The following is a 23,842-nucleotide window of genomic DNA, read 5'->3' as shown; positions in this document are numbered from 1 at the left end:
TTTAAAGTACATCTGTAAATATCACTTGATTTCTTTTTTTTTAAGTGAACTGTTTGGTCTTATAGATTCAGCCTAGAATGACGATGAGCAAATTACCTCTTCAAGCAAATGTCTATCCGATGACTACAATGGCCTATATACAGGATACCAAGCATCGCTTGACACTACTCTCAGCTCAGTCTTTAGGGGTTTCAAGTTTGAAAAGCGGTGCGTATTGTTTGGATTCTTTTTTGCTCTTACAAGTTTCAGTTCCAAATGTATAATTTTTCTGTTGGTCATATGTATTAATTATCATCTTCAGACACCAGCTATTAGTTAATTTTGGTTTTGTGAGAATAACATAAAATAATGTATTTCCTCAATCTTCTAATGAAGAATGAGGGACCTAAAACTCCATGAAACCATTGCTTCTTAAAGATAATTTTTCTCTCCTGATAGCTCATTGTTTGCACAAGCCTCTGTCGTTGTCATAATGGAATGGCTGTGGAAACTCTCCCAGAAGCCAAAGAGGAGAGGGAGCTGGGATAAAAGTTAGAAATTCCCAGAGTTGCCTACGTTCGCAAAGGCGGGATGTAACAGTTCAAACCTAGGTCCTTCTCTGAATCATATCCTTCTAGGGCACTTCTACCCGAAAGAAGAAAGGGAGTTGAAATGATACAGCTAGGCAGATAAAGAGGTGACAGACACAACTTTAAGGATTTCAAAAGATAGAACAAGATGGAAAGAGAAAATAAATCATAAACACAGATTAATTTTTATAAAACCTCCTATGGGGAGGCGTATGTCCTTTATAATACATATTTTTTCATTATCATTTATATGTAGTCAGATTGCTCTTCTTTCTTACATATTGAGAGTTGCTAAGACAAATGTCTTAAGGAGCCAGGCAGATAATAAAGGGGTGCAGGTACCTGGCGTACCCTTTGCCACAAACCCACTTTTTTAATTGGACATATACATACATTCCATATGTCCACCCACACAAAAAAGCATACTACTCATCTTTTTTTGTGACTTTCATTACACAGACTCATGAGATGATGCCATAAAGACATTAACGCTGTTAGAAAAATAATGGCCTCACGTCAGGGATGCAGCGGGGAGTGGTGGGGCTTCGGCAAACTGGGGCACACCATTCCCAGTGAACGGTGGGGCAGCCGCTGCTCAGCGCCAGGCTGTTGTCACCATGGGGAAAGGGGCCCAGGGTTGCCAAATTTTTCTGCTTCTGAAGAGCCCAGGAGTCTGGAATTTTTTATGTTTTTATTTTTATTTTTTTTTGAAGATTTTATTCATTTATTTGACAGAGAAAGAGAGAGACAGCGAGAGAGGGAACACAAGCAGGGGGAGTGGGAGAGGGAGAAGCAGGCTTCTCACGGAGCAGGGAGCACGATACGGGGCTCGATCCCAGGACCCTGGGACCATGACCTGAGCCCAAGGCAGCCGCTTAATGACTGAGCCATCCAGGCACTCCATATGTTTTGATTTTTAAAAAATTAAGTCAACTATTTATAGATTGGACAACTTCACATAAAATTCCTAGATGTGGTTTAGGGACAGAGGAGCTTTATTTCTCAGCTTGCCTTTATCAAGGGAAGTGACATAACTGTCTAGTCCATGATTGCTCCAGTCCTAATGTCTAGTTCCCTATTTAAGGGCCCAGCTTTGAGAATTTAAGGCAACGTTTAAAAATGGGGGGCTCAAGAGTCACACCTGGCCCAGGTGCCCCTGCTCCAGACAGCCAAGCACCCTAGCATTTGAGTACCTACAAACAGAAGAACAATTTGAGTACAGCCCAGGAGATTTACTGAGTGTCACATATTATGAGGGCTAACATTTGGAGGCAGGGAGAAGAGAGAAACTGCCAAGAGATTGATGTACTCATTTGGGTGTGACGTGATCAAGCTCTAGATGGCCAATTCGTCCCAGTGCCTGAGGAGCACATTCTAGACAGTTGTGTTCTAAAATAAATATGGAGGTAGTAACAACGAAAATTCTGACCATCACTGGCAGTTTTATGTACTGGGTACCTAAATTGAGAAGAAAGAACTAAACAGAGTTGGATTGACTATGTAAAAATAATAGTTATTAAAATATTTTATGTATTGCTCTTTTATGCCAAAAGATCATTTAGTACTGTAACAAATGTGAATGAGTGGATGGATGAATATGCATATATTTTTAAGTATGTATGACTAGGTTTTTTTTTTAGTGTAAATATATGACTGTGGCTCTGGGTGGTTTTTTGCTTTGTTTTGGATAGGGTTTTTTTAGTTTGTAGTCTCATAGCCTAACTCTTAGCTTACAACTTAAACTAGAGGAGGCGTGGAATTATTGCACAGCCAGTGAAGGAACCAAATATGACCTCTTCTTGAACTGGAGGAGAGAGGATAGTTGATGCCACTAACTTAATACCAGGGAGGGAAGGGGGTACGTGCTGGGTGTCTCCAAATCTTGGGGTTTCTTCAGAGAATGACCAGATATCAAGTAACCTAAACGCTTAGTCTTTCAAATCCTTTTTAGATTCTACACATCTGTATTTGCCTTGTTGCTCCATGTGTGATGTATGTTTCCTAATGAACCTCGTAAATGTTTTTAAATTCCAGATGCTACCACTAAAAATTTTAGAGGACATCATTTACTTTTCAGATTAATTCTTTTTAAATTTCACTTAAGTTTTGATCTGTCTCATTTTTAAATTTCTTACCAGATTTTACCAGACATTAATGAAGAAGAATGGAAATACAGTCCTGTTCTTTGCATTTTTACTAGCTGTTTTGAGAAAGCCCTTGGTACTTTGGGCTATATGGATCTGTCTCCTTGGCTTAAATCAGGACCGTGCCTAAACTTACGTGATTCTCACTGGATGTTTGTATTAAATAACTCTGGCCAGTTTTTTTGTTTGTTTGTTTGTTAGGTCAGATTGAAGTTATCATGGATCGAAGACTCATGCAAGATGATAATCGCGGCCTTGAGCAAGGTGTCCATGATAACAAGGTTACAGCTAATTTATTTCGAATACTACTGGAAAAAAGAAGTGTGAATACGGTAGGAAAAAAATAATAACTCATACGTTCTGATGTTGTTTGTTCTTTGCCACCCAAAATTTGAAATTATGACTGTCCACTTTTTTTTATGATTTTCAGTTCCCAGGATTGAGATATCTTTATAATAGGTGTAGCCTATATTGACAAAAAAGAGAACTTCAGTTACACATATGTCAGATTTGCATTTAGGTCATCTAATTTTTTATTTTTCCTTATTATGTAGATGTAAAATGTTAAAGAATCAGTTTGGGTGAGATTTTCTGAGATTATTTTGAAAGAAAATAAGAGTTGAATTTAAGAATAGAACTTAACCACATACTTAGATTAAGTTTGATTAGTAAAATTTATGGGAAACCTTAGTGTGCTTATTCTAGTCTTAGACTCCTCAATTGAAAATGGATTTACTTGTCTATCTTCTTGCTCAGTTTTCATTTCTCAAGACAAAACCTCAGCATTCCATTAAAAAAATCTGGCTAAAGCTCAGTTGGATGTAAACCAACATGACAATACGCCTCTTCAAGGCTACACAAAAGTCATCATCACAGTCCTCCGTGCTTTACTGATTTCCCACCTCAGATGATCTCTACACAGCCCTTTTTTTCTCACTCTGCTCTCCTGCTTTCTTCACTGACCCATTTCAGATCTTTTCTACTCTTTTTAGCTGGTGGCCTCACCATCGACTGCACATCTGACAGGGCTCTCTGTTCTAGGTATCAGCCATCTCCGCCCACCCTTTCCTTCTTCCCTCATGTTGCAGTAGAGACATTTTTACCTTCCTTTCCTCCCAGGCCAGTACCTCCACTTGTCCTTGCAACATACCCCAGCGCCCTCCTCAGCATCATCATCCTCCTTCCCTCTCTCTGCCCTTCATAGCTGACATTTCCCTAGGAAAGAAACCCTTTCTGCAGGCTTTTAGACACTCTTCATTTTCTCCTATTAAAAATAAAAACCAAAAACAACCTCCACACAGACTCATTTCCATTTGCCCTGCTCTCCCGTCCTGTCTTCCACACCCAGTTGAGCCAGTTTGGAAGATGGGTTTATTTCATTGCTTCCGTGTCACACTCAACTCATTTCAGATTTGCTTTAGCTTCCCCCACCACACACACACCATTGCCAGTGTCACGAGATCCACCGTCTTACTTCACCTTGCAGCAACATTTGACACTGACCATGCCACTTCTTAGAAGACAGTCTAGCCGGGGCTTCCGTGGTGCCGTGCTCATTTGGTTTTCCTCCTACCTCTCAAGTGGTTCTTTATCTCTCTGATGGTTATTAAGCCATTAAATGTCAGAGTCTTCAAGGGTTGGCCCCACGCCTTCTCCTTTTCTCGTTTTATATGTTCTCCCTCTGCAATCTCTCCTACTCCTGTGGCTTTGGTGACCACCTCTACGCAGATGAAACCCACACATATATTTCACCTCTTACCTGCAGACCCATCTACCTAGCTGCATCCTGCTATTCAGACCCGACATATCCATGATCACTCTCGTGATCTCTCTTCCCTTCCCCCCAGACCTGCTCTTTTCTAGTGTTTGCTCTCTCAGGGACTAGCACCACCTTCCATCCAGTGCCACACACATAGGAGTCATCTCTCATTGATACTTCTCCTTTGCCTGCCCCTTTCTTAAAACAATGATCACCAGTGCTTGGCTGTCTTATTGCCTAAATATTTCCAATCTATAAACTCACTTATTTTGACCACCGTTATCTACACAAACATCATGTGTTTCCTGAATCATTCTGCTCTTCTTTTCCTGCCATATTTGTTCTCAAATCAAGTAAGCAAAGTGATTCATCTTTTCAAAATTCAATCTAACCTCACTGCTCCCTTCTTAACCCTCAGATGTCTTCTCATTGCTCTCCTAATAAAAGCCAAAATCCTTCCCGTGGCCTGAAGAGCCCCTCATGATCTGGGCCCTGCCTGTCCCCCAGCTTCATCCAGCATGACTCATGTTATTTCTGCTCTAGGCCCACTAGTTTTCTTTCAGTCCCAAGTGCTCCCTATGCACCTGGGGCCCACAGCACCTTTGCATTTGTGGTTTCATTCTGTGCCCAGGGAACTCTTCATAATAGTTCAGGCCAAAGCTGCCTTGGTCAACTGCTTTTTCTTGACCAGGCCAGATCACCATCCTCAGTGCCTCCTCAGAATTGCGCATCTGTCCTCCGTGCATAGATGTGATTATATTTGATCATTGTCTCTCTCCTCTTTTGGACCATAACTTCATGAGAGTGGGGGCCATGTTCCTCTGCTTCTAGAATTGTTCCTAGCAGAGGAAGCACCCAATATGTGTTGCATGAATGAATGCACAAATGCACAAATGAGTGAGCTGTAATAGCACATGGTGCCACCGCATTTATCCCAGCCCCTGCTTACTGCCTTGTCATACTCGGCATGTTCTCTTCCCCTGCTCCATTCCAGGGACTTGTCTGCTTCATTTTCATGTACCCCACAGGGCTCCTTGCCTGTGGTAGCTATTCTATAAATAAAACACTGGTTGATTGAATGAAATGGCAACAGCTCATTAAAGCCAAGAATTCTTTCAGTATCTAGAATCTTTTAGGAAAAAAGATTTTAATATCCATTTTTAGATGTCAAGATTTAAACCAGTTCTTGGGACTCATGGTTTAAATCAATTACTGACAAGATAGCTTAATTTGAGGACTAAAACTGCACAGGAAAATCATTGTCTGAGTGCTGGCAGCTACTGTCTTTTTCTCCTCCCGAAAATGTCTCTGGCTTTTATGATTTTTTTTTTCTCTCTATATAGACACTAATTTGCAAAGCTTCTGTTAACTATGGCAATAAGCATTTTCATGTCAGATCTATAAAGCTTTCACTTAGAAGTGAAATAATTTGTTTATTCCCATTCAAAACTCCTTGGATAGTAATTGATTGAAATATGATCCAGTGTTTTTATAATCCTATGTTGGTTAAATTTTTCTTTTTGCTCAACTATAGATTCTTGGACTTAAATCAATAGTTTCTTTTAAATAAAAAATGAACTAGAGAAGAGAAAATACATTTTAATTTCTAGTGCAATTGATTAAAAAGACATTTGATTAAGGAATGTTCCATCTCCTATAACTTAAACTTTACAGAAAGTGTTTTTATTTTCAACTCAGACTCTCATGTTTAAAATGTCGATGGTAGGAACCATGGTGAGGAGACAGTCTCTGTACAGCAAGGCATTTTAGTAGAAAGTCTTCAGCCTGCCAGAGCCTCTGGGAGGAGTGATCTGGGTGACTAAGTGGAACCGAATCCTGTTCGTGAGTGTTCTGCAGAGAGGCAGTGAGAACAAGGACTGGAATGGTAATTGCTGTGAGATGTGCAGATGCCCAGTGGGTTACTGTAGCTATGTGAGGTGGACTATCATCCATGTGTAACGACCAACGGAAGCGGAAAGTGGGAATTGTCTCTTTGGCATTGACCCTTTAGGTTTTGTTTCTTTGACACTTACTCCCTATCCCTTCCTGCTGAAGACTGCTATAGGTAGAGGGCATTGAACCAGGAATTAGAAGTGCTGGGAAGTGTTCAGGTATTACAGCTGTGTCATTTTACCTGTGGATACCAGTTCTTTACATGTCAGGAAAAGGAGCTAGGAGAGATCAGATGAAAAGCTCAAATGCTTACAGGGCTCAGAAAAGTGATGGCATGAGGGAGGTTGGTCAGGTTTAAGGGCAAACGCTTAAGTGAGGTGACCCCAGGTCTGTGATGAGTGAGGACACATCCCACCAAGGAGCTACAACTCAGCTGCACTTGAGGGAATATGGGGGCCCAGGGTGACTTGGGTTTCCAGTGTTTTGGGTTTAAAAAAAAAAAAGTTACCTGTTTTAGGGAGTTTTGTTGTTGTTGACAATTTCACCGTGAAATCTCCTGGATTTTTTTTCTTTTTTGAGAGTTGGCCAAAAAACAGACAACTTTTTAATACCATGCAGACCTATCAAAACCTATCTATAGGCAGATTTAGCTCACAGATCACCAGGCTTCACCTCTGCGCTAAATGAGATATATTTCTAAATCTTATGATTCATTATATTTTCATCAGTTATTTTCTTCTGTCTCTTTTTACCGCATCCTTTCCCCTACTGTATTTTTCTCTCCTTTATTTATATTACATTTACTTGTTGATAGATTAAGTTCAAAAAAACATTTATCAAGTTCCCACCATGTATCAGGTCGTACTGAATAAGCCAAAGTGACTCAAAATATCATCTCTTATTGTCTTAGATAATTTATTTAGCAAGTTTTGATGTAGATGGATGGAAACCTTTGATGTTTAAGGATCAGATAACTTAAATGGGCTTCATGAAGGACACCATGGAGCCTAGCAGGAAGTTCTGATTTATAAAATAAGGGCTGGAACCCAATGGAGATCTCAACTTCGTGTGGTTTGGATCAGAATGTGCTATAAACTCTTTATAATTTCATACAGAATACAAGGAGAAAGCTAGATCTGAACAGCTTGAAGCCTTCCAACCCACAAGGAACCAAATAATGTTTAGAGTAGTGTATTAGTTACTGCAAGGCTGGAGAATTCATTTACAGCTTAAAATTTCCTATAGCAAACATGTGTTATAAGCTTTGGGTTTATCATAAAGGTTACAGTTAAAAGATTACCTTTCCAGGAGATTAATCAAAAGGTGATAATTCACCAGCTAAATATCTTGTCGAGCCCCTCGTTGCTGTAAACATGTTAAGAAAGTGCATGAATCATGGAACCTTCTGTGAGATTTTGTCCCACCCTGCCTGGCCAGCTTCCAGCAGCGTTATTTGTTCGTGGTGCTTTTATAGCTCTGAACCACAAATCTTTCCTAAACTTCTCTTCCTTATCCTGCTTAGGACAATAAATGGCACAGTTCTTGAATTCTCGAAGCACTTACAGTCATGACATTGTTTCCTTTGACGAGACTTAATCATTAACATGTTTCTTAGTCTGAATCATTTTCTTAATCCAAAACTAGTTAAAGGATGAGACTTAGATATTTGATTCCAAAGGCAGCGGTTTCTTCTACAAGGCTGGGAGGGTGTCTGCGGTGATGGTTCCCAGCACATGTCCACAGAGCTGTGTCAGACTGACTGAGATTTGAGATTCACTCTGGGGGCTGTTAAGCTTTGGCTTCCTAGGGCTCACCCCTGGAAATTCTGATTAAGTAGATTTGGGTTAGGGTTCGGGGATCTATGTTTAAAGCTCCCCAAGCCATTTTTATGTATGGTAGGTTGCGGGGGGGCACTGAGAGTCAAGGGAACTGGTGTGGTTGGGAGGAAGAGTATATATGCACATTACTGTTTGAAAGGTATACATAATCCATCAAGAAGTATCCCACCTATTCACTGAAGTGTCCAGAGATTCCTCCAAGAGCATAGAACAAAGCCAGAGAGCTTTCTCTGAACGTTACTTGACCTAGAATGGACTTAATGCCTTCTGATTCTGATACAGCAGGTGTCTTCTTTTCTGTTGGAATCTTTTATCTTTTATTATTGAAAAGTGATTTTGTCAGCAATCCTGACCTAGATTATGAAGTCCTTTGATCTTGGACTACATTTAAAGTTTCCAGTTGAAACTGTTCCCTCAGTATTCAACAACATGCATTCAATTTCAGTATTGTTGGTGAATATTATTATATATGCTTTATTTAATCTTTCTTTTAAAAAAAGAGTGTGGGATGGGTGCATATTTTATTTACAAGTCTTTTAGACCTTGTGTCAGTATCTTAATATGCACTGTCCCTCTACTGCCTTTAATTTTTTTTCTCTCTCCATAGTCTGAATTGTAATGACATCTATAGTTCGCTGCTGGCAAGATGCTTGTCACTCTTTGCTCAAAACCCTCTGTTCAGTGCTAATCTGACATTCTGAATTTTAAGCCCCGTATCTCCTATAAATCCTATCTTTTCAGCCAGATAAGTAGCCAAGCCTTTTATTTGAGCCCTGTATTGCAGAAAGGATGCAAAATCAGAGGATATCAGTGAAATGGACAGTTTAAAAATAAGATACAAAATTAAATTTGTTCCACATGTCACTGTTGATCAAAAAACCTTTCTACATAAATTATTTTCTCTTCTCAGTGTTTTTCTCTGTGTGCTCTTATACCTTAGGCATTATTGGTTAAGATTCTACTTAGTCATCGATTTAGTTAATTGAGTGTGTCATCTGCCATATGCCTATCCCCAGCCCTGGCAGACTTGTTTAATGTTTGAACGTGCAGAACCACTCGTCTTTAAGTATATACCATAGCAATGACTAAAGTACTTTTAAATTCTACTGAATAATTGTGTACTAGGTAAATACGTACTAACTATTACATAACATAATTTAACAGTTTCAGTTCAGTGGTAGTGATTTACCAGATTTAACAGATGACATAGGTATACTCCTTGTGTTATTTTCAAAACCTTATTTATTTTGAGAGTTTTTCCCCAAAAAATCCTGTCATTGGGTAACATGTATGGAGCATAGCTTCGGATCACAAGATGTTATGGTCTAGTTGAGTGTATAAATGAAACCATGAGGATATGGTGGGTAAAATCTGAGGGAGAAGAGATCACATTTGATGATGTACAAGATGTGTGAATATCCCAGCCCATCTATTTAAGAATTTTGTGGTAGGTTGAGAAAGAGTTTCCGTAAAATGTTATGCCTTGTCCTAAAATGTTTTTTGGAAAATGTTGTCAGGATTTTTAGTACTAAAGCAATGGAAAAAAGATCTTTCTAAACATGAGTTAGGTGGACACTGTTCATTTTCTTGTATTGCTTACAAATGGACTTGGTAATCTCTGTGTTGGCTAAGACTGTTATTTACAAAATATAAAATTAAAATATTTGTTTTTGTTTATATTTCTTTTCTATTTAAACCCTGTCAGGTAATTCCATTAATATTGTGAAAACTGCATATATATAACACTTAAGCATTTCTGTTTTTTCTTGATAGGAAGAAGAAAAGAAGTCGGTCAGTTATCCTTCTCTCGTTAGCCACATAACTTCCTCTTTCCTGAATCATCCTGTCTTTACAATGACAGAAAAGATCCCCGTGCCCACCCTTCAGCTGCTGGGTGAATTCTCTCCGTTACTGTCATCTTTGCCTTGTGACATTCATCTCGTTAATCTGAGGACAATACAGTCAAAGGTATATCCCAAAATGTATCTATAAAGAATTACTTTTTTGTGATGTATTTGATATAAGGGGATGAGAAGCAGAAAGAACTGCAGCTGACCCTTGAACAGCATGAGCTGGAATTGCACTGGTCCACTTACACAGATTGTTTCCCATAAACACACTATAGGACTGAAAATGTATTTTCTCTTCCTTATGATTTTCTTAACATCATCTTTTCTCTAGCTTCCTTTATTTTAAGAATACAGTGTAACATACATATAACATACAAAATATGTGCTGATCAACTGTTCATATTATCAGTAAGGCTTCCAATCAAGAGTAGGCTATTAGTAGTTATGTTTTGGGAGAGTCAGAGTCATGCGGATTTTTGACTCGGGGGAGGGGAATCGTCGCCCCTAACCCCCTGCACAGTTCAAGGGTCAACTGTACTGTGGGTTTTACTGTGCTTCAAGGAGCCGTTAAGAGGACTTGGCCTTTAGACAAAATCATTCTACCTTTCATTTGACTGTTGCTGTGTAGTTTAGAGCATATCCCACTACTAATTTATGTTATTCCTGGAAAAGTTCTATGTGGTGAGAAGGTCAGGGTATATTATCTTTGTACAGATAAGAAAGCAAAAACTGGCCCTGGGGTCACATTATAGTAGGTGGGAGAACAGGCCATAAGATCAGCTCTTCTGGCATTTTCCATTCATTTCTCCTTGTTAGCCAGTGTTTCTTGAGGAGTTAGAGAATTAAGAAGCATAGCATTTAATTATTTCTGTATCAGAGGCCTTGTACATTTATATCTTTCTCTTGAAAATCACTGCAACGCAGACGTTTGCATTGAGAAACCAAGTATTTAGAGACATCTAAAGATATACTAGAGGAAGAGAGGGGAAGGTTTTATTAGATTTGGAATTTTAATTCAGTTAGACTGCTTTTGTTTACATGTATGCCTACTTTTAAAGTCAGAGATTGCATTTGAAAAGAATAAAAATTAGACATTTGACATCATTTTTATCTTTTGTAGAGCTGTTTTGTGATACTGTGAATTGACATATGCGTAGCTAGAAATAGTCCTAAGTACTTAGGGATTCTGCAGGGAATGTAATAAATGGCCTGAGTATGAAAAGAAGAGAATGCTCATGTTTGAAGACCACATAAGAAGAGAAAAATGTTTCGTTTAAGCACAAAGAACTAAAGCAAACCAAGTAAAGTAAGGATAAATGCCTGCAAATTTGGACGTATAGGGCTTTTAAAACTGTACGACCAAGAGAAGGAACTTAGGCCTATGTAGGAATATCCATGCGGCTTGTGATAATGAATACAGGTGAACACAGGAGGCCTGCATATATCTGCATGTGTTAAAAGCCTTGTTTGATCATGCGAATGAACCTGCAGGATTTATTTCATGCCTACTACGTGCCAGTTACAGCTATAGGCACTAGGGATACTGTCGTGAGCAAACCAGACAATCACCCCTGCCTTTCTGAAGCATGGATTCTGGTGGGAGGAGAAAAATAAAGAAGAAAAAATAAGAGAAACATATAATGTGTTAGATGGTGATAAGTGTTAGGGAGGGAAAATAGGAGGGAAGGATGGTTCTGGAAGATGATGCGAGTTTGCATAGTGTGGTTGGAAGAGGACCTTGCAGAAAGGGTGTTAATGGAGTAAAAATCTGAAGGAGGTTAGAGAGTAAGTGACTCATGCAGATTTCTGGGGGTAGAGTGGTCCAGGAAGAGTTACAAGCAAGTAGAAAGGCCTAAACGTGGGTGCCGTGGTGAGAATAGAAGCTCCATGTGAGCTGGTCTTTTCTTTGATTCCTTGCTGCATCCTGTTGCCTAGAAGAATGCTTGCACATAGAAGGGGCTCAGCAACAATTTGCTGATTGAGCGAATCTCATGAGTTCTGTTTCTAGGATTCTGCTAGTCTTTTGTGGGTCAACTTTTTGACTCATGGAAAGAACACACCAGCGATGGATAGCCTCCCTGAGTTTTTCCTCTCATTAATTCATAAGCCAAAGGGAATGAGGGGATAGAGTGGGGGGTACTAAAGACTCTGAGCCTCAGGTTGCCGCCTCTGGGCATGGATGGTAGAGGACATTAGCAACCTAAGGATCTGAGGGCTTTTGGGGCACATGGCGGCCACTGTTCCTTAGCCTCATTTCTAGATGACTCTTTCCCATGATTGTTTTCTGGAAGCAGATCCAGTTGTCTGGAGTCAATGAATGTTGCTATTCAGTTGGTTCACACTCTGAAGAATTCGGCTCCGTGTGGTCTGGTCTCCACTCACTATGTCCGCTTGGCTTCCCCTTGTTCCTCACACCCTTCAACAGGTGGCCCACCTCCACTCCCTGATGGCTGGCCGAGTGCCGACTCAGCTGCCCGTTATAAAATGGGGCTGATATCAGATCTGCCTGCTGCAGGTCTGTTGTGAGCAACACATAAACTAATGCTGTGAAAGCCCTTTGGAAACAGAAGTGCTTTGTAAACATACGTTGTCGTCCTGATGGTGCTTACGGTACTTGCCAGCTCAGGTGCAAACTAGGGTTTTAGCAGAGGAAATAGAAAGCAATTTAACAATTTGACCAGGAAGAATAAAGACTGAAATATTATGTGTAACCATAACTAGCACACTGGCACATGATCAGAAGTCGGTATTATTTGGGGCTGTTTTACGTTATCCTATCAATCGGTGCCGGTTCCTGTGTTAGTCTTTGACTCTTAGCACATATTTCTAACAGTTGGTTAAAAGCTCACCAGTAATCCAAGGGGATTGATTTGTCCATTCAAAATCACTTCTTTAAAGAATTGCTTTCTGTCCCTTAACCTCTGATAATAGGAAAATAATCATTGAAAGAAGCTGATGTAGGTATTGAATCAAAGAAAGCTTGGTACTTAAAAAGGTGTCAAGTGTAATTTCATGGTTACACTAAAAGAAGACAAAGATCACTTGGAAGAAATCCAGAAACCAGACCTCAACATTTTGGATTGTATTCCTATTTTTGTGTGCTGGCAGCTCCAAACATATAATAATGAATTGTTCCTTTGGAGGTTGCAAAGCATTTTTCCCATTGAAATAGTGTGAACATAGCTCTCAGCTTCCAAGCAAGACCAGAGGTCTCCACTGGCCTGTATGTAAGTAAGCATTTTCCTAACTACCACCTCCCACAAGAAACGTGTCTGAGAACCACCTTCACACAATGGAGGCACGTCTTTGTTTCTGCCTCACCTCCTCGTCGGCAGCGGGATGGAGGAGGCCCCTGCTTGCCCAGCTCCCGGGTCACCGTCTGATGGTTCCTCAAGTTCTAAACGTCACATGGGCAGCCTGACTCCTCAGGGGAGAAAGGGGTTATGGACTCGAGCAACAGTGAGAGAGGCAAGGTAGGGTTGGAGGTGTTGCTAACCCACCGAGGTGCTGCAGCATTTCCAACTACCAGTCCTCAGAGTCTATGTGTCCAGATCACACTGGGGAGATTTTGAAATAGAGAAGACTTACAAATTTCCCCATCTCTGAGATTCTGATTCCCTAGGTCTGGGGTGGGGCAACTTAGGAATCAGTAATTTTTAAAAACTCTCATGATTCTAGAAATTACTGTTATCTCCATTTACTAAATTGGGAAAGTAAAAGTTAGAAATTAAATGACTAAGATAAAATTACGCAGTGGTACATGGCAGAATTAGGGCCCACGTGCAGGTTTTCTGAATCTGGGTGCTGTACAGGGCCTCAGAGGGTGGCGTTTGACTTCTTAAGAGTTACTAAATCTGTTCCTCGGAGTCCAGTTTTTCAGGAATTATTCTGTATTGGTAGATGAGTTTATGGTTTTATATAAGCATATGTTGCTCTTATTTTATATGTTTTTGGAAAAAACTGATTGCATGTCATCTGGTTGCAGTCAGAGGACGATGGGAGCAGGCATCTCTTAAACCCTGCCTCGCAGCACCGCCGAGTGCGCCAGTGAAGTCCCGTCTAGCAGTGAACTGTCAGCCTTCTCCTCCTGGAGGCTCGGCCCCCCTCTCTTCTCTTTACCATCTCATTTTCTTGTACTGTCAGAAGCTTGAGATATTAAAAAGAAGATTCTGTAAAGGCTTGAAAGCTGGGGAACAGGAGCACCATGCCATCCTCAGGAAAGGGTATTAATTAGGGGGGAAGGGAGTCTTGGTAGAGAGGATGCTGGGAGAATCTCACGGGGGCACGGATCATCGGTCGGGGTTCTGTAGGCTGGAGAGATAGCTTCAGCCTGGAATGCAGACATTCCAGGGACCAGAGGAATTTGATTAAGCCATTTAATTAAAGGCTTCATGGAGCCATGCTGCCTTGATGTTTTGCACAATGATACGTTGTTCGACCTTTTTCTTTCCCCCAGATTATTTCCACCTCTTTTATGTTCAGATGTATTTTTACTTAATTCATTTATAGATACGTATCTTTATATCTATATCTACCTCTCTCTCTGTGTATTACATTTAGCTCTATCTCTGTGACATTTTATTCTGATTTCTGCTTAACCATTTCTTGCAAATAGTTAAATATTATCATTTCAACATCAGCACCACTTACCGAATAAGATTTTCTCTCTCCACTTGTTTACACCGCCCCCTTTTCTTGTAAGAGGCAGTTTAAGGTTTTTACTTCATTTTGCCTTTCTTAGAAGAATTGATTGGTGCTTTATTAATCTCCCTGGCTTCTGGAAAGGTGAAAATTGTGGAGAAAATTTCCTCGTTGTACGTATCTAAGAACAGCCCTTCACCTTCCCTGTTCTTTCTGTCATCTTATCTTGTTGATCGAAACAGGATAACTGTTATTGGACATTTTAATGAATGCCCTGGAAAATGAATTCCTACTGGTTACTTCCTGTCTCAGGACTTAAAATGCAGTGTGCAGTTTTCCCACCTTTCCAGTTGCCAGAATACAGGGAAAGATGGATGTCAGTAGGCATTTTCAAGGAGTCTGGGCAGGTTGGAGAAATTTCTCCACCAGCTGTTTAGCCATGCCTTAATCTGTATGGACCTTAGACATTCTTTGAGGAGGGTAGAGACACATTTCTCTTAGGGAATCTAGTCGAAGTTATGGCTTCTGTCTTCCACAGAAAAAAAGAGTGCACACATAACCTTGACTACAGTTTCCAGGAGTGCTTATCTGTGAAGCTCACCTTATTAATGAGCAAGTCAGATTTCTTTTGGTGTGAGACGGGACGGGCACAGCTCTCTCTTCTGAGTTCTCACCCACGTCGATGGAGGGACACTTGCCTGCTGCTCTGCTTATGAGACACTGCCGTGTGCGTGTATGATTTTCAGAATGGCTTTAAATCCCGTATAAAATGGGGCCGGTGGGTGGAAATGACAGTGTCCATGCCTTCCTTTCTCAACTAATGTATGTTTTGATAAATTGTGGTTTTAGGCTGCTGGAACCTTGGATTAAATACTCCCTTTTTCTAACCTCAGATCAGAGAGTGAGCTCCTTCGGGTTATAGCCTTTTCTTCTGTTACATTAAAAGTGATCTTTCTCTTTTCCCTCCTAGCGGGTGTCCTTGAGCGCCGGTCCATAGCTAGCACGAAGGCAGGGGGGCGAAGCTGGTAGAGCACTTTGGAGTCCCGCTGCCTTTGTTTGAGCACATCACCTGCGCTTACCGGCCGGTTCTCTTAGCACACAGCCCCTCATTCTCCCATTTGCCTCATTCGCAACGTGGCCATGATAACAGGACACACCTCAGAGATGTCCTAGGGATCAAATGAGTTAATGTTTGTAGAGCACTTAGAACAGTATCTGGCACGTACTAAGCACTGAGTGCGTGACGAATGAAGGTTCTCAACGGTGAGAGTTCAGTCATGAGCAGTGGTGATTGTTGCTAAAAATGAAATAAAAATGTAGGCACTTTTTTTTTTTAATAAATTGGAGGTTGAATTTTATTCCCAAAGTAAATCTCGATGTCACCTTGACTTGTATTCCGTATATATTTTTTGAAAAGTTAATAAGATACCTAAAATTGTGTGCCAGGCATTATGCTGAGTGTTTTCTTTGTAAAGAGAGCCTTATTTAGCTCTCCCAGCAGTACTGTGAAGGTAGGCAATATTGTGCCCCCCTGTTACAGAAGAGGAAACTAGCTGACCTAAAGATGGTAGGTAGCTTTCCCAGGTCATGCAGCCAGTAAATGGTGTGCTGAGAGGCGCACCCCAGCATGTTGACTCCAGATCCCCGCCCAGAACCTTCTACTCCTCTTGTATGGGAACAAAGGGGAGTGAGAGTGCTGAAAATGTTAGGGAATACTCTGCCTGTTTTTCTCTTGACCACTCAGTTATGATGGGACACCCTCAGAAGGATCCACCCACCATCTGTGGGAAAGATCATGAAGGACTAATGTAGGGTCGGTCAGTGATCATTGCTAGTTGACTATGAGAGGGCATGCTTCATGATTGCGATGTTCACGTGCACTTAAATATAATAATACAAACTTGTATACCACCTCCACTGTTTCAAAGGCTGTTATGAGATGAATTGAGTTCTTCTGTGAGAAGTATTCTGTACACGGCAAGTGCTCAAAAAGTGTTAGCTGCGATTACTGTTACTGTCATTGTGGTTGGGACTTGATCCTCAGAGGGGCGCTTCACGAGTCTCCCGAGTTTTCTGAGTTCTGAGAGGTTAAATGACGTATCTGCAGACACAGGACTGGTTCGTGTGTTTTGCCCCCAGTCCAGCTTCTAGCCTTGATGGCTTCGTTCTGCCAGCCGTACCATCTTCCGTCCACGCCCCCCCCCCCGTTGCCAGAGAAACCTCCCGGGCCCTGCTTAGCCTCAGAGCCACAGGTTGCTTTGTCCCCTGGAAGTAAGTTCTGCAGTGGATTCTCCAAGTGACTTCGGAACACCCAGGCCGTCCTGAGGGGATTCAGTCTCAAATGTGATCTGAGCTATATACAGAGACACTTGATTTGAAGCTCACCTAGCATAGTGCTTGGTGCAATTTCAAACTTGGTAAATTTTCTTCCCTACCCTCTTCCCCCCTTTTTTTTTTCTGAGGTCCGGATAGTACTCATACATTAATGAATATAAAAACAGGTCTTTCAGAGTCTGTTTACTCTCCTCGAGTGAACAGCATCTTTTTTGTGAAGGTATCTGTTTTCTTGCATGCATATTCAAGTTAAATTCACAGTTTCCCTACTTTGAAAAACAGTTTTCTTGGAAATAAAATGACGAGACAGACTTTGAAACTGAAAAACTGCTGCTTTGCCTCAGGTATTTTTGCTTGAAAACTGATACTTTCATGAATATTTAATTTTTAAAAACTTGGACAAGATGATTGCTATTTCAGTTGGTGTTCTGGTCCTTACGAAAGTGATGCAGTTTTGGTTTTTAGAGAAAGTGTAACATTTTTCCATCAGTGAAAATTACTCTTTATGACTTCAATTTCTACTTTTGTATTGTTTAAATCTCTTGTAAAACTAATGGCAAAATTCCAAAGATGCTTCCTTTTCCTTTTTTTTTTTATTATCACCAGTCTGGTAAAGGCCTCACACATTCATTATTTCAAGAGCAGATGTGTTGCAGGAATTTTCACAAAGCCTGCTGTCTGGTGATTTTGTAAGGATGGTTTAGTGAGTTAAAATGGCTAAATGCTTTAGGTTATAATGATAGGTGCTTTTAAAAGAGCCTCATCAATAGACCACGTAAATAGTGAATCTGAATTGGGACTTAGTCATGATTTTGTTATGTTATGATTTTGATGCATAATTGTTGACATATAGTTTGGAGGGTCTCTGATTCCTCAGCTACAGTTATAATGTCACTAAAGAAAATTTGTGAATAAAAAATTAAGTGAGCTATTGGGAAAATAATCACGAGTACTTATCTGATAGATTACAATGACAGAAAGAACAATAGCTAAAATGTACCAAGGGCTTCCTCTGCTGCAGACACTGGGCTGAGTCTCTGTTACACAATTGAATTTCATCTCCATTTTATGCTAAAGGAAAAACCAGGTTTTGCTAAAAGCATCTAGGAAATTGCAGAGCTAGGATCTAGATCTCAAGCTGCCTGACTCCCAGCCCAGGTTCTGATCCATTTTCTATAGCTTCTGCACCAACACATTCTGTCCTATAAGCTAAGCCACCATACATCGTATTTTCAACGTCTTACTAGACGCCATGACTCCATGAAGAGGGGAAACCTGCATTAGGTCCATTTTATAGGCAAAGAAACTGATGCTTAGGTAATCAGTAACTCTTCCAAGCCTATACACTTAGCACACGACAGACTTATCCTTGTTCTTCTGGAGACCTTATGTATGTGATAAATGAAGGATTTTTTTTTTTTTACTGTGCTCTTTTCATGCTATTTTGGGACTGTGTGAAACACCTTGAAATTTTATTAGAAAACATTGTCATAGGATTTAAACTTGCTATGTTTATCATGTTGGTCCTGTGATGACTCAGAATTCCTTAAATGACTTTTTCCTCTCTCTTCAAACAAAATCTTAGCAGTACCACTGCAGAATAAGTGTGAAATGTCATAAAACAGGTTATTCCAGCCAAGAATCCGAGGTGAGGCCAGCTTTAAATTGTTCAGGCACATTAAAGTCAAATCAGTGGTGAGAATGCTGACAGCTCCTCAGAAAAGATGTCTCTGTGGCACATTTAAAAATCATGTCCCCCAGTGAAGATGATTAAGAACTTGGACATATTCATATCTGTGGCCACAGAGGAGGAAAAGGGATCATTTTCATCACAGGTCAGTGCTGAGCACACTGAACTCCTTTAAATAGCCGTCCCTTTCTTAATTCGTCCAAGGATTCTTAATTTATTTTGCTTATTATCAGAAGCATCTCCCCCCTTGAGGAAACAAAATTTATTAAGAGAATTGTAACTTAAAATATTCAGAGCACTCATGGCATCCTTACTTAAATGGATGCAAGAAAGTATATATTGATCCCTGTAGCTGACTTGTCATGTTTAGTATTTTTCTCTTTGCACAAGAAGAATAGCTTCTGTAATGTGAATTTAAATGATACATCAAGCTAATAAATGTGGCTGGCCTAGCAAGTGATAAGCATAACTAATTCAATTTAAATGTCTTTTATATAAAAATAATGAACCAGTGCATTAAAGATTAAAAATGTTAATGCAATTAGCAAAAATTAGCATTCAATAAAGAAGTGTGTTTCAGTTTTGAGATGGATGATACATCATTCAATGACCAGATAAGGACTAAATTCAGGTACACTTTATTCAGCTGACGTGTATGTTAAAAACTAAATAAATAAAAATTAAATGCTTTATTTGCCCCTTTGCAACGACATGGATGGAACTAGAGGGTATTATGCTAAGCGAAATAAGTCAGTCAGAGAAAGACAATTATCATATATGATCTCACTCGTATGTGGAATTTAAGAAACAAAACAGGATCATAGGGGAAGGGAGGAAAAAGTAAAACAAGACAAAACCAGAGAGGGAGACAAACCATAAGAGACTCTTAATCATAGGAAACAAACAGGGTTGCTGGAGGGGAGGGGTTACAGGAATGGGGTAACTGGGTGATAGACATTTAGGAGGGCACGTGATGTAATGAGCACTGGGTATTATATAAGACTCTACCTAGACATGAAACCAGTAATACATTATGTTAAGTAATTGAATTTAAATTTAAAAAAAATAAATGCTTTATTTGAAGAAACTTTGATAAAACAGTATGTGACATGTAGACAAAAGGACACCCAGGTCCTCGGGGACTGTGCCAGAAACCAGGGCATGAGGTGACTTAAAACATATTGTCACCTGCCTCCTTGTGGGGGAGGTAGAGGGGATGTAGCAGGTGTGACAGTGAACGTGGGACTGGAGGGGAAATGAATTTTCCTGGCTTCACTGCTAAATAAAGTGAGCATTTTTGGTTTGGGGACGCTGACTTTAAAACAGTGGAGTATACAGTGGTGTCGCTATTTGCCTTAATGTCGCTGTGGCGTCTTGTCACTCTATGCTCATCTGCAGGTGGATGGCAAGCATTCCGATGAGGCGGCCTTGATCCTCCACAGGAAGGGGTTTGACTGCCGCTTCTCGAGCAGAGACACGGGGCTGCTTTGTTCCACAACCCAGGGAAAGGTGAGCTGAAAAGTGATTTTTGCTTGTTGATTTCATGTGCTTTGAAATCCTTGCTTTCTGCTAATCATTCTGACAATAAGATAATGTTTCATTGCCTCTTCGTGGACTCCTTCCCCTCAGCTGCTGTAATTAGCTCAAGTCTCTCCATCTTAAGAAAGCACTTTCTCAACCTTCGATCTCTTCTCCTTGTCAGCATCAAAATGCACGTCTGGAACATGGGCACGTGTAAGGGCAACATTCTCCTCCATTCCTAGGCCTTCCGTTGCCAGCCGACAAAACATCCTCTTCCCCCGCCCCCCAATATTCCCTCCTCTCTCACACATGCTCATGTAGGATCTAGGTCCATGAAGTCTCAGAGGGGCAAAAGCAGGTTTTATAATATCTAAAGGTGGGGTGGGGTAGGGAAGTGGTGACACTGGCCAGTCGGGGAGTTTCACCACGGCCCCGAAGCAACCTTACTTAGCTCCAGTCAGTTGTTGTCCCAGGGGAAATGAGGGTCTAGATCTCCTGATCAAGCCAGATTTGCATAGGAGTCCTCACCGTGCCAGCCAAACAGGTCTTCAGGCTGACCTGCCAGCTGCCCAGTTTTTCTGTCTCCTTTGAGCTGGTCTTTCTGATAGTTCCCTCAGGCTCTCCTTGGAAGGAAATGAACCTCCAGCCTTCTGCCTCTGGCTCTGAGCAGGTTGTGCTCAGAGAAGACAGTTCGATGGCACACAGGCAGGTCTGCCCCACGGGGCAGCTCAGCTGACCCAGCTCTTCTCCAAAACCTCACAGATAACCTGTAGATCAGACTTAAGTGATTCAGTTCCAACCCTACCAACTAGAATGTGCATAGGATCTGAAAAGGAGAGAAAAGACAATATGGTAGGGGGTCAAAATCCACTTAGGCAGATAAGTTTCTTCATTTCTCGTATCATGCCGTCCGTGGAATTGGTGCGAAGAAAGCACTGATGGTTTTGGGTTTGTTTTTCATGATATTTACGCTTTACCTTATTACTGATGATGTGAGTGTACTTGGTTGTAAGCATTTGTATATAGACATTAAGGCGTCAAGTTTTAAGGGGATTATATGGTCCAGAGAGACATGGGATGAGGGTAGTACTTTCTCAGCAACCCCCCAACCCTGAAAATGGGACTCACTGACATGAGGAGCCTGTGTCCTTTCTCTCAGCTCTTTGGGAACAAGAAGAACGACAACTGTTAGGTGTAAATGTTGGGTGTAAGAGGATATGGATGTTTTTAAAGCTTGCTGGCTCATAGATGTGTTTTCTTTTCTTGAAAAAGTGGCCCCTGCACGTGATAAGTTCTCAAGAAATTCAGAAGAAGAACGTAGAGTGAGCTGTCCTCTCCTGGTTACGCTTCTCCTAGGTGTCCGTCCCAGGGTGGTCTGTGTGTACAAGCACGCATAGCTGTATCTAATCTCCTTCCTCTTCCTCTTTTTATCATTAAAAGGAAACTTCAAATACGCTGTTTTACTCTCCTACTATTTTCCACTGAATAAATATATAGATGTGTTACTAATCTTTCTTCAAAGTTGACCTAACTGTGCAATTTTTTTATCATTTATTTTCTAGATTTTGGTACAGAAGCTTTTTAGCATGTTCACTGTCGCAAGTCTCATACCTTCATCATTATCCTTGATGCATTCACCTCCAGACGCCCGAAATATAAGTGAGATCAGCTTGAGTCCCATGGAAATCAGCACATTCCGAATCCAGTTGAGATGAACCTGGCTTTCAGATTTGGATTGGGAAGCATTGTCTTTTATACACTTCTTGGTTTGACGTGCAATAAGGAAGCACATTATTTTAGCTTCTGGCTACTGTGAGGACATGAATTCTGTGATTGTTATTATTATTATTATTTTTTTTTTTTTTACTAGTACAGAAAGAAAAAAAAAAAGCCATGCTATAGCCAATTTTTCTTTAAGTTCCATCCATGAATCACCACCATCAGTGTGAATCGATGCAACAATGAAGGAAGAAATGTCTAAAACAACCTCTCCACAGATTGTATCTCAGGTTAAATGCTAACTAACTATATCTGTGTCGGGAGTTGTGAAGAGATTGTTATAAGTATTCATGTTGCTGATCCTTCATTAGTTTTACAAAAATACCCATTTTTACCAAAATGGAATAAAAAGCTGAAGGGTAATAGCTAATGGCCAAAATGGTTGCAATCGTTCATACGCATTCGAAAAATTTTGTGTATTGAAATATGTGGAAAAGTGCAATCCATCAACCCTTATGATATCTGTACATCATTGATCTTCACACCTTTTTCTAATGTACCACTTGACCCCTCCCTTCTCACTCTTTGTATTTCCAGAAATAGCAGATTTTGAATCATTCAATAGTAGAAAAAGAGGCATATTTTCATTACTTGACAATGTGGGATAGGTGCAATTTATTCCATTGTCACTAAAATAGAAGAAGCAATCCCATAGGTACCATAACCTCTTTTAGGTACCACAAGGTGTCTTTTTACACAGCTCATTTGAATACAGATGTTCGGAGAGGGGTTTTCTATTTTAAAAATAACCATATCAAAATAAATGTGCCTTATTTTTTTATAAGTCTTGTTAAATCTTTTGGTGTCCATATGACTGAGGAAGGGGGAGAGGGCGGGGGTGGGGAGGAGGTGGGTACTTTCTATGACACATAAAGTGTTATCGGTTTTGCCTGACAATGCTGGCCACGTTCTGATCTGTTTCATTAAATTTGTGGTGATGTTATTCTAAACATTTTGACTATTTGAATGTACTGAGATGTCAGAAAACAAAACAAGGAAGAAAAAGTACTGTTCATTAAAATCTGCTGCTGCCAAGAAGACGGCAGCTTGAAGCAAGGATTTTGTGACATGCAAAATCCATACACTGTTTCCATTTCACAGGAGGTAACTCTATGAAAGAATGCTTTAAAAGGGACCCTGTTTTGAAACCCACTTATAGGTAGCTCATCCTGATTTCTTTTATTAAAGAACATGTGTGTTGAGTGAATTCCAAACTTTTGTACGTGCTAACCTCAAAGTGAAGTTCCAAGCCTATGTGCCATTACAATACTTTTGATAAAATTTATTTGGGATCATGATTAACATGACATTAACACTGAAGCAACATTAGAAACGTTTAGAATATTCAGTTTTAGGATAGAAAGGATTCACTGAGTATGTACACTTTTGAAAATTCTCTTTGTGTTACCTAATAAATTTAGTATTCTCTGACTTTAAACTTCCTTTTACCTCCTGCCATTCCAGCATCTTTATAGAGAAGTTGAAACCTAATTTCTGTTTCACCAGGTAGTCTGATGATCATCATTTTTTTTTTTTTTTTTACCAAGATGCAGCTCCTACAATTATTGCTAAGTTATGTTAAGTTCATAAACTTTTTTCGCCTTTAATAATTAAGGAAACAATACTGGTGTTGATGAAGATATTATAAGGGAGTAATTTCATGCAATAAACATGTACTGTAAGTTTCCTTCCTCATTTTGGGGGATAAACAACTAAAAGAAAAAAAAAACACTTCCTTTTTGTGGACATCTATAGATGTTAAGATTGCCAGAAGCAAATCCCAGGAATAAGATCAGTATTTTCATTGCATCTTAAATGTAGAAC

The 23,842-nt window shown here is 40.2% G+C and overlaps 1 protein-coding gene across 2 annotated transcripts in view; it reads left to right on the top strand.

The window, feature by feature from the left end:
- MAN2A1 (mannosidase alpha class 2A member 1) overlaps positions 1 to 23,411 on the top strand; it is a 165,189-nt gene extending 141,778 nt beyond the window's left edge. For both annotated transcript variants that reach the window (XM_032403874.1, XM_032403875.1), the window contains exons 18-22: positions 66 to 207; positions 2,915 to 3,045; positions 9,977 to 10,171; positions 20,117 to 20,227; positions 21,802 to 23,411. In XM_032403874.1, the coding sequence (XP_032259765.1) occupies positions 66 to 207; positions 2,915 to 3,045; positions 9,977 to 10,171; positions 20,117 to 20,227; positions 21,802 to 21,954 (732 nt within the window). In that variant the 3' untranslated portion in view covers positions 21,955 to 23,411. The remainder of the gene's footprint in view (positions 1 to 65; positions 208 to 2,914; positions 3,046 to 9,976; positions 10,172 to 20,116; positions 20,228 to 21,801) is intronic.
- Positions 23,412 to 23,842: the final 431 nt, after the last annotated feature.

Source organism: Phoca vitulina, unplaced genomic scaffold, assembly GCF_004348235.1.
Source record: "Phoca vitulina isolate PV1807 unplaced genomic scaffold, GSC_HSeal_1.0 scaffold6, whole genome shotgun sequence".
NCBI classification, from domain to species: Eukaryota; Metazoa; Chordata; class Mammalia; order Carnivora; family Phocidae; genus Phoca; species Phoca vitulina.
Note: the sequence above shows the minus strand (reverse complement) of the source record. Positions and strands in the feature narration are given on the sequence as shown.